This window comes from Balaenoptera acutorostrata, chromosome 13, assembly GCF_949987535.1.
Source record: "Balaenoptera acutorostrata chromosome 13, mBalAcu1.1, whole genome shotgun sequence".
NCBI lineage: Eukaryota > Metazoa > Chordata > Mammalia > Artiodactyla > Balaenopteridae > Balaenoptera > Balaenoptera acutorostrata.
Genome location: NC_080076.1, coordinates 7935326 through 7951641, shown reverse-complemented (window position 1 = coordinate 7951641; position 16316 = coordinate 7935326). Strand labels below are relative to the sequence as shown.

The 16316-nt window shown below is 37.3% G+C and overlaps 1 protein-coding gene across 6 annotated transcripts in view; it reads left to right on the top strand.

The window, feature by feature from the left end:
- DOK6 (docking protein 6) overlaps nt 1-16316 on the top strand; it is a 417153-nt gene that overhangs the window by 371947 nt on the left and 28890 nt on the right. For 3 of the 6 annotated variants that reach the window (XM_057526829.1, XM_057526832.1, XM_057526830.1), the window contains exon 8: nt 13118-13220. The exons of 2 other annotated variants lie outside the window; for them this stretch is intronic. In XM_057526829.1, the coding sequence (XP_057382812.1) occupies nt 13118-13220 (103 nt within the window). Of the gene's footprint in view, nt 1-13117; nt 13221-14288; nt 14556-16316 lie in introns of those variants that run through there. One more of the 6 variants, XM_057526831.1, reaches the window with a different exon arrangement.

Below are 16316 nucleotides of genomic sequence, written 5' to 3'. Positions count from 1 at the left end.
CTGCCCACTTTTCCTATCAGTTTGGTTCCATCTTCGTTTCTAGCCCAACAAACGTGGCCAGCACTATTCAATAGCATATAGCTTTATCAAATATCCAATACGTTTTAGCTTGATTTCTGCAAAAGTATCTATTTTTTGTGGTGTTCTGGAGTAAGCATTATCTCCCTAGCAGAGGTACGCATCGTTAGGCAAAGGAGAAAGTTATTCTCTGGAAAGTGAATGTCTATTTTCAGATCCACCAAAATATGCTTTTTTCCTCATCATTTTGATTTCTCAGCTTTAAAATCCAGTGGTACCATTTCTTCAAATGAAGTACTACCATGGCTTAAGATTACTGGCAGTAGAAGTAGTGACAACACGTCATATTTTACAGACTGAGATGTAAGCTCTAGGATTTCAGAACAGGTATGCGAAATAACTTGAGTAACGTTAATACTCTCCGACCCTACTGTCATCAGATCCTACTGAGGTCGACAGACTTGGGCTTTCATCCCAGTTCTGTCATAGCTTCTCGAACAACCTTGGACAAGTTGATCACCCTCTCTGAACTGTAGAGTTCTCTTGTGAAATACGGGCCAGATGTAGCCAAGGTCATTTAAGCTTAGCATGCCCAGCCCTCCAATCTACCTCACTCAGAATATGCTTAACAATGGCTGTAGAAATCCTTCAGTCTCTTTAAACGTGTGATGAAGGATATGGGGATAGTTCCATGGAGCTAAGAATTTATTCTGAACTATGAAACAGCGGGTACAAACATTTGCAAAATTTAATAGCAATCCACTGAAAAACCGCACGACCTGATCACCAGAGAAAGCAGAAATAAAGATAAAAAAGCTCGGAACAACATTGCCCTCGAGCAATGGGAGAACGCGGGTCCAATTCTCTAATGCTTATATTCATTTAACAAATGTTTACTGAGCATTGACTGTGCACTAGGCAGAGTGCCAGGTCTTCTGTATAACGAAGTTCCTTATTATACAAACTGATTCACTTAATGACACCACGGTTTGGGAATTTTACCCATTTGGCAGGCAGGGTAAATACAAAGTCTTGCTGCACTCAAAGTAAAGGTCTTTAATGAGAAGTTTTATCTGCTTTTAACTACCTCCTAACAAGTGGGAAAGAACAGAGAAACAGCTCCATGTATCTGCCCAGGCTTATTTTTCCTCTGAGTAATCAGACTGTGGAAGGCCATCCTGGACCACGTAGAGAAAGAGCTAGTCACCGAACTGTGAACTGCAGTCATCCTGGAACTGAGGGCCTGCGGCACTTTCTAGAAGAATGAACTTTCTGCCTGAGTATTTCTTTGAGAGAAAAGAGAAAGGAAATGTCACAGCGATCGTCTGAGCGGTGGACAGTGTAGGGAAAGCTGGCTGTGGCCAGAGTCCCAACTAGTGGATCAGACAGAGATGAATCCCTGTCACTTCAAGGTGAGCCTCGTAACAGGATAATGGGAAGCAGGAGAAGAAATCCAGAGAAGGGTCCTGGAAACACACAAATGAGCATGGCTTGCTTTTCAGGAATGTTTGGGACCCACGTTCCCAGTTTCTCTAATCCAAATTCTGCCAATCCACATAATGAAAAAATTGTCACTGTGAATTTGTCTCTGATGATATTCACCCTTCCCCTCACTTCTAATTAATTTATTTTACTCTATGTAAGTCTAACACGTGGCTCTGGCAGAAATGACAGCCTTTTCTGTCAGCTTTCACCTGTACACCAGCCTTTTTAGAACGTAAGACCACCATCTTTGATGGAACTTGCTCAGCCTGGGAGGGTCTGACATACGAACGCACATATCCTTAAAAGTAGAATTTGCTGAGCACAATACATGGCACAAATCAATTTCAAAACAGACCAGTCTTGCTCCCAAAATAAAGTTTATAGAAAAATTAAAGTCACTGACAACTTGTTGAAATTTCCTATCATGAATGCGCTTAGGAAATGTACATGTCAAAATAGGGACTCAGCACTATTCCAGAGAAGGAAGTCCTAGTCAGAACCCCAAGCTGTCAGGCCAGCTACAAGACTCCAGGTAGCCATGGCTTGTCACCCTCATAGCCTAGTTTGGGGCAGCCTGGACTACTGAAGCTATTTGATGTTTCATGGCTCCTCCTGAGGGTGGTGTCTTGAGCAGAAGGGACAGTTCAGATTAAAAGCATCCTGGGTCGTGTGAATATTTTTTAGTAAGATTCTTGAAAACAGCTCTTGTCTCATGACAGCTCAGCTGGGCTATGGTGATGACTCTTTCTGGAAATTGCACCTGTTGATTCAGTAATTTTATAGAGATTAATTTATTTTCAATTTTTATGTTACCTCCTGATAGACAGACCTGCCTATATTTACCAGAAATGAATTAGAAACCAATGATTTACACCTGCACAAAACCCACCCCAAGGGACAGGTCTTCTCACCAACTGAAAGGAAGAAGACATGATTTTAAAATTCTCTGTGGCATTGCTGTGGTATAATTCTTCTAAGATTCTCTAAAAAAAGAGTTGTATCCTTTTCATGGGAATAAAATGCCACCATCACTGTAGTCAGATAATGTTACCCACCAACTGCATATTAAATGTGAAAAAAATAAAACAATTAGGAAAGTATGTATCATTGCTTGCTTTACTTTCATTTTTTTCACATTTTTGTTCCTCTTACCTGAAAACTATTTACCACATGCTATATAAACCATGTCTCATTTACTAAGTTGCCTCTTTAAAGTAACTTTTTTATTTTCATTCAGGAAAACTATAAAAATGTCAGAATGTCGCCTTGGGATACTAACGTTTTGAAATGACGTTAACCTTTAAAAAATACCTGTATAAAGGAAGAATGTAAACCAAAAAAAGGGCAAGAATCTTCTATTTTGTTAGTGCTAGGGGAAAAATAGCTCAAAATTTTTAATATACTAATTTTTAAAAGAATATAAAAAATAAATGATACAAGTAATTGTTAATAAATATTTCCATAAATAAGTTATCTTCTACTTCTACTAAGGCCTTCTGTACCACTGGTTCCCCCAACTGGAATAATTTCTTCCTTTTTTGAACTGCCATCACATTTCTTTCTTTTCTTATATGACACTATTTCATAGTTTGTATTACAAATGGTATGTTCTCTAGTAGTTAGGGGCAGTATCTTTTTACTTCCTCACAGTGACTATCACTGTCTTATATTCATTTCTTCTTTTTGTTCATTCTTTCATCAAATGTTTATTAAAGCAGGCATTAGTGAACCAGAAAAATAAGGTTGCTGCCTCCATGCAATTTTCCTCTTTAAATATGATTCTTGACTCAGATTTTCATCACAGCTTATACCCTGGAGTTTTATACAGACTCATATAATAAGCCAACTTGATTGACTTATTTTTGTTTTCCCATATTAACTTTTTATCGAGTTATAATTTACATAAATAAGATAAATATTTATAGATTGTTAATTTCACCTTTTTGAGGTTTGAAATTACTCACGTAACCACCACCTAAACAAGATATGGAACATTTCTATCACCTCATGAAGTTCACTTTTGAATCTTTCCAGTCAAATTCCCTACCACCAAACAACTCCTTCCTGAACTCGATCACCATCAAATCTATTTAACTTGTTCTTAGACTTCTAAAAATGCAATCAGACATTGTATATTATTTTGGGTCTGGCTTCCTTCTCTCAACAAACTTTTGACATTTATTTGTATTGTTGTGTGATTTAGTGCTTTCTTTTTACTGAATACTGTCCCATTATTGTCCAGTAACATTGAATATTATTCCATTGTATGAATATACCACAATTTGTTAATCCTTTCTCTTACTGACCATCTTGTGGATTGTTCCCAGTTTTCATTATCATGAGCAAGACTGTGAAAAACAGTCTCATACAAGTCTTTTTTGGACACACGTTTTCATTTCTCTTGGGTAAATAACTGGGGGGGTATCACTAGGTAATAAGTTGGATGTGTGTTTAACTTTGTAGGAAACTCCCAAACATTGTTATTTTACATTCCCACCAACCACTTGTGAGAGTTCCAGTTGTTTCTTCAACATTTGATGTTGTCAGTCTCTTCTATTTCAGCCATTCAGATGGGAGTGTAGTTCCAGTTGTTTCCCATCCTAGTCAGTATTTGGTATTTCAAGATTTTAACTTTAGTGACACTAGCAGGTGTGTTGTTCTATCTCGTTTTTTTATTTGCATTGACATGAGTAATAAAGTTGAACATCTTTCCATGTGCCCATTGGCCACTGTCTATCTAATTTTCTAAAGTGTCTATTCAAGGCTTTTGCTCTTTTCAAAACTGGGTTTTAGGTCTTATTTTTGTTTTGTAGGTGTTCTCTATATTTTCTTGATATAAGTTGTTTGTCAAATATAAGTATTGCAAATTCTTTCCCTTACTATGGGTTGCCTCTATACTTTCTTAACGGAGTCCTTTGTGGAGCAGAAATGTTTAATTTTGGAAAACTCTGATTTCACATTGTTTTCTTCAAAGGTTTGTGCGTTACTAAGTCCTCCCTAAGAAAAAGTTGCTTACCTCAAGAACACAATGATAGGCTTCTATGTTTTCTTCTAAAAGTTCTATGGGTCTCACTTTTACATTTAGGTATTTGATTCACCTCAAATTGACTTTTCTACATGGAGTGAAGTAGGAATAGAGGATTTTTTAAATCTATATAGATACTAAAGTTGTTGCAGCACAATTTGTTCAAAAAAAACTTCATTTCCCCCATTGAGTTGATTTGGCATCTTAGTCAAAAATCATTTTCAAACCTGAAATCTGATCAAGTCTCTGTATACACCTAATTTTCAACAAACAAAGAGAGGAGCAGAATATATTGACCACCATAAATGTGCAACAGTGAATCCAGCCTGTGGGCAACTCAACCCTACAGGTCAGTCAGTCCAGTATCTTTAACAGATAAACTGTAAGGTAAATAAAGTGATAAAGAGAGAACCTGTGGCTTAAAAGAGACATAAAAGATATATTTAAGTTTTTAAAACGGGCAAGACTGAACTACAGTGTCTAGGAATGCATGTTTGAGTGGTAAAACGATAGAGAAATATAAGGAAGTGATTACTATAGATGCCAGGATAGTGGTTATTCTGGAAGGAGAGAGAGGACTGTTATTGGGATGGGCAAATAGAAGGGTTTTGGGTGGGAGACAAAGTTCTGTTACTGAACCTGAATGATGATTTTAATTGTGTTCTCTTTATAATAATTCAGTAAACTATACTTTTCTTTCATGTGGTTTTCTGTATCTACGTTTTATTTTTCAATAGAATGGTTAAAAATAATTTTAAAAATTATCTGTTTTTAACCAACAAGGATTTATATCCCAGGTATACAGGTCTGGTTCAACAATGGAAACTCAATTAATGCAATCCATCACATCAACAGTCTAAAAAAGAAAAATCAAATGAGTATATCAGTAGACACAGAAAAAGCTTTTGACAAAATCCAACATCCAATTATTATAAAAACTTTCAGTAAACTGGGACTAGAGGGGACCTTGCTCAGTTTAATAAGAACATCTACAAAAAATCTACAGCTAACATCACACTTACTTAAGAGTGAGAAACGAGAAGCTTCCCTAGTAAGATCAGGTACAAGACAAGGATGTCACCCTTTACACTTCTTTTCAATATTATGCTGAAGTAGTATAGTAGCTAATGCAGTAAGAAAAGGAAATTAAAAGTACGTAGATTGGGAAGGAAAAAATAAAACTGTCTTTGTTCTCTGATGACATGATCATCAGAAAATTTGGGAGAATTGACAAAAAAAACTCCTGAAATGAGTAAGTAATTAGCAAAGCTGCAAGATACAAGTTAATACAGAAAAGTCAATTGCATTCCCATATACCAGCAATGAAAAAGTGGAATCTGAAATTAAAGCCACAGTACCATTTACATTAACATCTAATAAAGAAAATCAAAGAAGAAGTAAATAAATGGAAAAATAGTCCATGTTCATGGCTAGGAAGACTCAAATTGTAAAGATTCTAGTTCTTCCCAAATTGATGTAGAGATTCTATGCTTTCCCAAACAAAATGCCAATGATTTATTTCATAGAATTGACAAACTGATCCCAAAGTTTATGCGAAGAGGCAAAGACCCAGAATAGATAACACAATATTGAAGGAAAAGAACAAGATTGAAGGATGACATTCTCCAACTTCAAGACTTACAACACTTACTATAAAGCTACAGTAATCAACACAGTTTGGTATTGGCAAAATAGGCAAATAGGTAAATGGAGCAAAATAGAGAGCCCAGAAATAGATCTTTGACAAAGGAGCAAAGGCAACACAATGGAGCAAGGATAGTCTTTTCAGCAAATGGTGCTGGAACAACTGGACATCCATATGCACACACACACACAAAAAGTTTAACTAGACACAGACTCTACACCCTTCATGAAAGTGAACTCAAAATGGATCACAGACCTAAATGCAAAACGTAACACTTATAAAACTCCTAGAAGATAGCATAGGAGATTGCATAGGAGAAAACCTAGATGACCTTGGGTCTGGCGATGACTTTTTCGATACAACACCAAAGCCATGATCCATGAGAGAAATAATTGATAAGCTGGATTTCACTAAAATGAAAAACTTCTGAGCTATGAAAGACAATGGCAAGAGAATGAGAAGACGAGCCACAGACTGGGAGAATATATTTGCAAAAGATACATCTAAAAAGGACTATCATTTAAAATATAAAAGGAACTCAAACTCAACAAAAGGAAACAGCCTGATTAAAAATGAGCCAACAGTCTTAGCAGACACCTCCCCAAGGAAGATATACAGATGGAAAGTAAGCATATGAAAAGATGATCCATATTATATGTCATGCAAAGTAAAACAACGGGATTCCACTCACTGGGGAATGGCCAAAATCCAGAACACTGACAACAGCAAATGCTGGTGAGAATGTGGAGCAACAGGAACCCTCATTCACTGCTGGGGAACGCAAAATGATACAGCCACTTTGGAAGACAGTTTGGCAGTTTCTTAAAATACTAAGCATACTCTTACCATACAATCCAGCATTCATGTTTCTTGATATTTACCCAAAAGAACTGGAAATTTACATCCACACAAAAACCTGCACACAGATGTTAATAGCCGCTCTATTCATAATTGCCAAAACGTGGAAGCAACCTAATGAATGGATAAATAACCTGTGGTATATCCACACAGTATTATTCCAGGCTAAAAATAAATGAGTTATCAAGCCATAAAAACAGATGGAAGAACCTCAAATGCATATTACCAAGAGAAAGAAGCCAGTCTGAAAAGACTATGTACTTATGATTCCAACTATATGACATTCTGGAAAAGGCAAAACTAGAGAGACAGTAAAAAGATCAGTGGTTGCCAGGGGTCGGTCAAGGGGAAGATGAATAGGCAGAGCAAGGAGGATTTTTCGAGCAGTGAAAATACTCTGGATGATACCATAATGATGGATATATGTCTTTATACATTTGTCCAAACCCACAGAATGTGCAACACCATGAATGAACCCTAAAGTAAACTATGGGCTTTGAGGGATTATGATGTATCAGTGTAGGTTAATCTGTTGTAACAAATGTAACATTTTGGTGGATGATGTTGATAATGGGGGAGAAGATGTGCATGTGTAGGGGCAGCGGGTTTATGGGAAATCTCTGCACCTTCGCTTCAGTTTTGCTGTGAAGCTAAAACTGCTCAAAAGAGTAAAATCATAATTTAAAAATTAACTATTAATTACATAACACTTGCACATTAGAATATGTCTTCAAATCTTTGTGAAAATTCAGGTTATCTAAAATGCCAGAAGTTGATCTAACCAGATTTTAGGAGAACAGAATTTCTTTGTTTTCCGTTTTGTATACTTTTGGAATCTCTTAAATAAACTAAAACAATAGTATCATGTTATTCATTATTAATATTATTAATATTATAAAATTTAGAAAGAAATATTCCACTTACTGTTGTTTCTAAGTTTTTAGGTTATAGAGACAACCATTTTCACTTCATGTTTTTTAGCTTCTAGAGGGGATGAGGGCATTGGTTCTGAGGCCAAACCAATCTTGTTGGAGTACTAGCTATGCAATCATGGGCAGAAAACTTAACTACCATATTGTCTGTTTCCTAATGTGCAAAATAGAACTAAAAATCTTTTTAGCAAGTCACTGGCTTGTAAACAGAATTTAATGTGTTTAAAGAAACCATAAATCCTAGTACATAGTAAACTTACAATTAATGCTGTGATCATTCTTCTACTATTACTACTAATTATTACTATTATTACTAATATATTGACCTGCAAGCAAGAAATTGGAGTTGTGAGCTAAAAGGAAACATTTCTTCATTTGAATTTTAAACACTTTTATCTTGTTCATCCAAAATCCATTAAGATACCACAAAATTAGAAACTCTTTATTTTTTTTAGAAGTTTTTTTGTCAGCAGCAATATTCTGCAAACTAGCTGAGAAAAATTAAGTATTTTTAAATCTGAGAACACCTAACCTTGTTTCATAAAAAAATGAAGTCATTAACTCTGGCTTGCCTATGGCCCAAAAGGCAACAAATGGGCTTTGAAAAGCACTTAACCATTCTGAAATCACTGAAATTGTTCATTCTGAAAAAGACCAAAAAAGGTATGAAGTGTTTTTCCATCAATTTCCATATAAAAAGAAAGATACCTATACTTCCTTAGCATTGCTTGAATGTCTCCGATATTTGCTTGACGGGCATCCAAGATCATGAAGTACCCTCAATAAGTTAGTTAGCTCTAAGATGGAACTACTTTAACAACAAGTTTTGGCCGCGGGATTGAAATGCGATGTTTTTATCACGTAGAATCCACGTCCTGAGTAATCAGGCTGCTTCAGTCATTTGTGGAAGACACAGCATAATAAACCTCAGGTGTGATTCTACCCTGAGAGTCCATCATTTCCATGATGCCCTGATGCCCAAGCCTCGATTACAGTTTTCTCACACTTGACTGGTTCGTCTCAGATATCATCAGCTGAGAAACCCTCTAAACTTAGCCGCACAGCCTCATTCTCCAAGCCATTTGACTTTAATATAAAAACAAATAGAAGTAATTATAATGGCTGTCTTTCAAGGGGTGGGAGTTAGTTCCCAGCATATACAATTTTAAGGCAACAAATTAAAATCAACAGGAAAGAAACATTTACAGTTCAGCTTATCTTTATGGAGTTATTTTTACTATTTTTAGTTTTTCTTTATCTCTGTATGTGCTATAAAAACACAAAATTTGGAGCCATTCAATTTGGCTTCCTTTTTCTATCGCATTGAAACAGTAAATGAAATCTAAAGCCACTAATCTATGAATTTCCCTAATTTCAAAGTATGTTAATATTTTTCTTTAGGTACACTACCTACCAAATGGCTTCTCATTAAATGGGATTTTAAAATATATTCTATATTACAATTACATTCTGCTCTTCCCCGTTATATTTTCAAATTGCTTATAACAAAGAAGTTACATTATGTCAACATTTATTTTGCCTCTGTTTAGTTCCTCTTTTCAGAAATCACTTATGCTTCAGAAATTACCCATTATGTTTCTGGGAAAGATATTAAGTGCTATTATTGAACATGATTCCTCCCATGCACTCTGCCTGTATACATGTCTAATAGACCTGCCTTAACACAAAAAGCTTTGTTACTTTGTCAGAATTCATAATTTTGTAAAAAAAAGTTCACGTGAATATCTTCTTTTCTCCAGACTTTTTTCTATTTTGGCACCATAATAGTTTCAGAATGCTAGATTTTTAAAATTCATTTATGAAAATGGCCTCTGAAAGACATGGGGTATCTTTTTTACAGTGACCTGTTATATAATCTGGCCTCTCAGACTCAACTTCTGAATAGTTCAGTCATTCCGGCCAGCTTAGAAATGTCATTACTAATATCTTGATGAAGTTTGTATTTTAAGAAATATGACTTTTCCCCTACACTACACTCTTTCCAAACAACATAATAAATGACTCTGAAACATCATTAAAATAAGATTTTGTTGCTACAACTAACATACCTTTGGAATTTTTCTCATTGGGCAAAATATATTTACATCCTTGGGTTGGAAAGAATCCATTAGAACTTGAAATACAGAGAGTATCTAGTTCTATTATACCCTCCCAACAACCCATGAAACTCCAGCCCCAAGAGGTCAAGGTGGCATGTAGCATGGAGAGGAAGAGTAGGGGTTCTTGTTTAGAACTCTTCCCCTTACAAGCACTATGATCTCAGGTAAACTAAATTCTCTGTACTTTATTATCTTCATCTGTCAAATGAGAATAATTTTAGTACTTATCACCTAAGGATACAAATATTAAGTGAGTTAATGTTTTTTCCTCTTAAATATTCACTTTTTTCTCCTGTTTTCAAGGCCTTAGACTAAATAGTGTGTGGAACACAATATGGGTTCAACTAGTATCAGTATGATTTTTACTTAACTGTCTAAGGCTATTGTGGTGAGCTGGATACACTTCCGCATCCCCAGAACCTTACATGACAAAGGAACTTCGCAGGGGTGATTCAGTTAAGGATCTTGAGTGGTGAGACAGATGGATTATCCAGAGGGGCCCTGAAAGTAATCACAGGTGTGCTTATAAGAGGGAGGCAGGAGGGGAGGTGGCTGCAGAAGAGGACAAAGGTGACGTGCCGGTGGGGTCATGAGCCAAAAATGAGGACGGCCTCCAGGAGCAGGAAGAGGCAAGGAAACAGTCCGGAGGGAGCGCGGCCCTGCTGACCTTTCTGTCCAGGGACATTCATTTCAGACTCCAGCCTCCAGGACTGCAAAAGGATAATCTGTGTTGTTCTGAGCCGTTAAGTTTGTGGCCATTTGTTACAGCAGCAGTAGAAAACCAAAACAGCCATCCGACTAGATACTGAAGTTTCCAGAACTATCACCGCATCTCTGACTCTCTGGCTGTTATACTTTTCATCACATTTTGGGCTAATCCATAGAGAACACTGCACATTTGGGGTCACCTCTATGCTAGAGAATACCAGACTCTTGTTCAAGTACCACATAGTTGGGAACTGAATTGCCAAGAAACTATCAAAGACAAATATTTTTTCATAGTTTAAGAAAGGCCACTCAAGTTTTCTCTTTTTACTTTTTCGAAACCGACATTTGTATTATTTTCGAGTTGAAAGTTCAAGTCTGAGGGGGAGGCTAGCAGCTGAGCCTTATGCGGGCAGCACACGTAGGGCCAGTGTCACCCCTAAGGCTTGCTGTGCTACAGCTGGGTGAGTCAGTGTCTCCTGGCACAGGGACCAGAGGACAGCAGGAATCCATCTCCTGTCCTCCGTCCCCTTGCAAAAAGAGGTTAGCCCCAAGTTTGCTTGATCTCAAGGGAAACCACATCTTAGTGACCACTATTAGGAAAGAGAACCTACCTACTCCTTGCTCTGTGGTGACCTACATGGGAAGGAAATCTAAGAAAGAGTGGATATACATATACGTATAACTGATTCACTTTGCTGCACAGCAGAAACTAACACAACATTGTAAAGCAACTATACTGTAATAAAAATTAATTTAAAAAAAACAGGAAAGAGAACCTACTCCAAACTGCACTATAACAAATACTGTTAAATTACATTGTTTACAATATTCTTTTTTTCAAACGATTTGTAAGGGGGCTCTAATAGTATTTTTTAAAAAAGATAGTTACAATCCCACCATCTAATTTTGCTAGTGGAACTTATTTAATAATTAGGAATGTTTTTTGCTGCAAGTAAGTTAAAAACCAACTGACAGTGGTTTACACCAATAGTTCATTTCTTTATCATATAAAAAAGCCTCATTTGGCTACTCTTGTTGGTTTAGCTGCTCAGTGATGTCACTGGGGATCCAGGGTCTTTCTATGCTTCTGTTCTATTGTGCTTAGCAAGTTTCCTTTCCATCTTCATGCTTGTAACTCTTGTTCACAAGATGACTGCTAGAGCTCCAGGCATCACATTTACTTTCAAAACACAAATCAGAAGGAAGAGACAAAGTTTCTCCACTGTGAGGCTTATTAATTTTTAATCAGTGAAGGAAATCTTTCCAAATTTCCACACAGATGTCTTCTATTTCATGGGCCAGAATTTTGACATTATGGGTAACTCTGTCTGCACTGGGAAACGCTGGGAAAGTAAGTAACTGGCAAAGAGGAAGGAATTGCTGTGATGAGCTTACTAGTCATTATTTATCTCCTTGCCTGAGGGAAAACCCTAACTTCCTTGAGATCAAAAGATTTCTACCCTGGCTTCTTATCACAAGGACAAAAGGGCAAATGGGCAGTTGTCAAGGCAATAAACAGAATCTGGCATATTTTAGGACAATATAATTAGAAAATTATAAATTCTCCAAGAATATTTATTCAAGCAAGTTACTATTTTAAATCTATCTTGAAGTGCATATACTTCTGATTAAAATAATGTATGGGAATTGAAGAAAATTTGGGGAAAGAAAAGAGAACTAAGAATAAAGTGAGAAATGAGAATAAAATAAAATGTTTAAAAGCATCTCCCAGAGACTATCATGTTGGTATTTAGGTATAAAGATATGTGCAGCCTTTTTGTTTAGTTTTGTTTAGTTTGATTTTTTAGTCAGTGCATCTTATCTTTAATACTTTTTAATCAGCCTTTTCCTTAACAATATGTCATGGCATTCTCCCACATCATTAATATCCTTGTACATCATCATTTAGAATAGCTATATGATATGCTAAGCAATAGGTCTATAGTTTAATAGATACAATCAACTCCCACTGTCAAACATTTAGACTGTTTCCTGTTTGTGTTTTTTGGTTTGGTTTTTTATTTTGCTATTAAACACCAAGTTATTTTTCTTGTGATGAGAACCTTTAACATCTACTCTCTCAGCAACTCGCCACTATACAATCCAGTATTGTTGACCATGGTCACCATGCTGTACATCACATCCCCACAACTTATTTATCTTAGAGCTGGAACCCAAAGTACCTCTTAAGCTTCCTGAGAAAATCTTAAGCCAAGATTTTTCATATTCACAAATTGCTCTGCCATCTCACATATTAACACAGACTGCCAACTGGTATTGGTGTTATGAGTGTCATAAATTTTCTCTAACTCTGATTTTGGTGCAGGGTATCTACCAAAGGGAGTAACTGCAAAGTTGGATAAAAATAAAGAATGGAGAAGTTTAGCAACAGGGGGAGAGTCAAAATACATGTCTGCTCAGAAAGGAAGGTGAGTCCTTACATCCTGGAAGCACTTCAGGGAAGCACTTCAGAACAAGCTCTATTTCATATCCTTTTACTGCCAAAACGGAGGCGTTTGGTAGAGCAATTTCTCACTCACTCATTTAACGATTCTTATGATTAAGTGCCATCAAGAAGTCAGAACTTGGACAGCACATAAAGAGACACAGCTCCTGCACTTGTGGTTTATAATCTAAGGGAGGCATATATGCTGGTGAGACATTAAACTCATCACCAAAGAAAGTATTTTCACCTCAGAGGAGGAAAGTTCATGAGCACTTAGATAGTGGCCTTATTTCACCTGTTATGTCCTTTTGGTGAGGATGAAGGTGGGAGTATGAAGGCCATTGAAAGGTTTTCAGGGAAGAAATGAGCGATGAGAAGTAATGATCCGAGAAATAAGACTACTGATGAAATAATCCATGCAAAATAAAATAGACATGGCCCTTTTTAAATACACATAGCCACATGCAGAATAGGCAGTGCCATAATTTTGACTGAACTTGTTTCTACAGTTTAATAATCTCCTTCCAGTATTCCAGGAAACCATAACACCGTTAAGATACCTCTCATACACACGGGGAGGAAAAAAGAAGAAACCCAAATAGGCCACAGTATTTCCAAATAGATTTTCTCCCAAACAGATTCTGATCTAACATAAAGCACATATGTGATAATGTTTGAGAACTGTCAATTAACAAGCAATACACATCTTCTTGAAGCTCTGACCAAAGGTTCACAGGCTTAACTGAAACTTCTTAGGGTACAAACATATGAATAAACTCTGAAGAAAAGTCATTAATTGTATCTGTCCTTTCAAACAAGTTTTTCATTTTATTATTAAGGGAGGGAAGAGATATTATAATAATTTCACTTAATTATTATTTGGTTTTTGAAACTGAGTTTATGTTTTGTGTGTGTGTGTACTAAAAAAAAAAAAGGTTGTGTACTTTACTGTTTACTTTTCCTTCAAGATTTCTTGGATGTATTTCAAAGTTTTAGCCTGAAATTTGCATTATATCCACTTAAATGTCTTTCATATCTGGGCTTTTTTTAGTTCTCTAACCTAGTAAAGCCCTAATCAAAGAGAATTACTTGGGGATTCCCTGGTGACGCAGTGGTTAAGAATCCGCCTGCCAGTGCAGGGGACACGGGTTTGATCCCTGGTCTTGGAAGATCCCACATGCCGTGGAGCAACTAACTAAGCCCGTGTGCCACAACTACTGAGCCTGCGCACTGAGAGCCCGTGCTCCGCAACAAGAGAAGCCACCGCAATGAGAAGCCCGTGCACCGCAACTAGAGAAAGCCCGCACACAGCCAAAAATAAATTTTAAAAAAATTTTAAAAAAAAATTACTTGTTCTATTATAATTAGTATAATAAATTATATATTTAATGATATCCACACAGTTCAGAAAATTAGTTTTATTTTTGTCTTCTTAGATGGTCTTGCTGCCTATAAATTCTTATTGGAAGGCAGCTGAATGAAATATAAAAATTTTCAGGAGCATACTGCTAATTCTATTTGGACTTGTGCTGTATGTTCAATTTTAGCCCGTTCCAACTGTTAATATTGCAAAAGGTCAAATAGTCAATGCAATGCATTTTAGTGTCTGCACTAAATGCCAGATTAATCTCAGTGTAATTAATGAGTTTACCCTATATTTATTAAGCAGGAAAATAGGATTATTTCCCTCAGAACCCATGAACCTAGCAGAATGATAAGAAACATAAATTTTGCAGCTGCTGCCCTGAGTAGAAACTAGCTACAGAGCCCAAATACATTCCTTTTTGGTGAGACCCAGAATTACAGTATAAAATCCCATTTATCAATCACTGTAGTCCCATTATCATCAACCTTAAGGATCAGTATTTTACAAGGCGGGCTAGGTAATTGGAGATTCATACCACTAGGCAGGTTATTATATAACATTATTATGCTAAGTGACAAGGTCATTCAGAAATCGGATTGCATGCAGATTGGCTTTGATGTCTCTACAAATTTCTAAAACATAAACACTAGCCATTCAAGTTCATCATAGGTTCAAAGGGAAAAGGGAACCAATATTGGATTCGCATCAAGCTTTAGGCAGAGCTGGTCAGGAGGGGCTGGTGGGTATGTTATGAGCGTCCTCCATCCTAGTTTCTCATCTTCAAAAAAGTGCCAAGCCACATGCTTTTATCAGCAGCTTACTGACGGTGGCCACTGTCACTCCCAATCACAACTGGCTGAAATTTAAGGGAACTTAGAAATTATGTGGGCCAGCAGTTCTTAAAGTGTGGTCCCCAAGTCAGCAGGATTAGCATTATCAGGGAACCTGTTAGAAATGCAAATTCCAGACCTACTGGAAATCAGAAATTCTAGGGGTGGAGCCCAGGAGTCTGTGTTTAGGAAACCCTTTGGGTGATTCTGATGAACGCTTAAATTCCAAGCAACTCTGCCCCATTTTGCTCCATTTTATGAGTGACAAGACAGTAAAGTCGGAAGGAACCTCAGATCTCCTGACTTCCCTAAGAATATCCTATATGGTTCATACAGATGACTGCATTTTTTTTAGTGGCAGAGTTGGACTTCACTTGGGGAGTTAAATGGGGGAAGGGGGACTTAGAAAGAGCTTTGTCATTAGACAGCTGATGTTCCAGAAGCCACGAAGCAGAGCCCAGAGGACAGCCAGGGTGCAGCGTGAGGAAGCAGACACACAACCAGGAGTTCGGCAATCTGGGTTGCAGACCTCACACGCACCTGACCGGTCCTAGCAGGGCCACACCAGCCCCCAGGTTGTTTCTCCGAGCACCAAGTGGGAATAATACCTGCCCTCTTACTTCCCAGTGCCGTTTTCAGAATTAAAATAAGTAGTTACATGTGAAACTATCTGAAGCCTGAAAGCAGCATATAAACATGTCACTACTTTGAGCGAGCATGCGGCCCGCGGCCGGGAGGGTATAACCCGGAAGGGAGGCACCGCCGCAGAGAGTTGGGGGAGGGAAGGGAGGGACCCCCAGGAGAAAGGAAGGGGCAGACCGTGGCCTACAGCTGGGTGACCTTGACAAAACCCGCAAAGCACGACGATAAAAATACGGGGGCC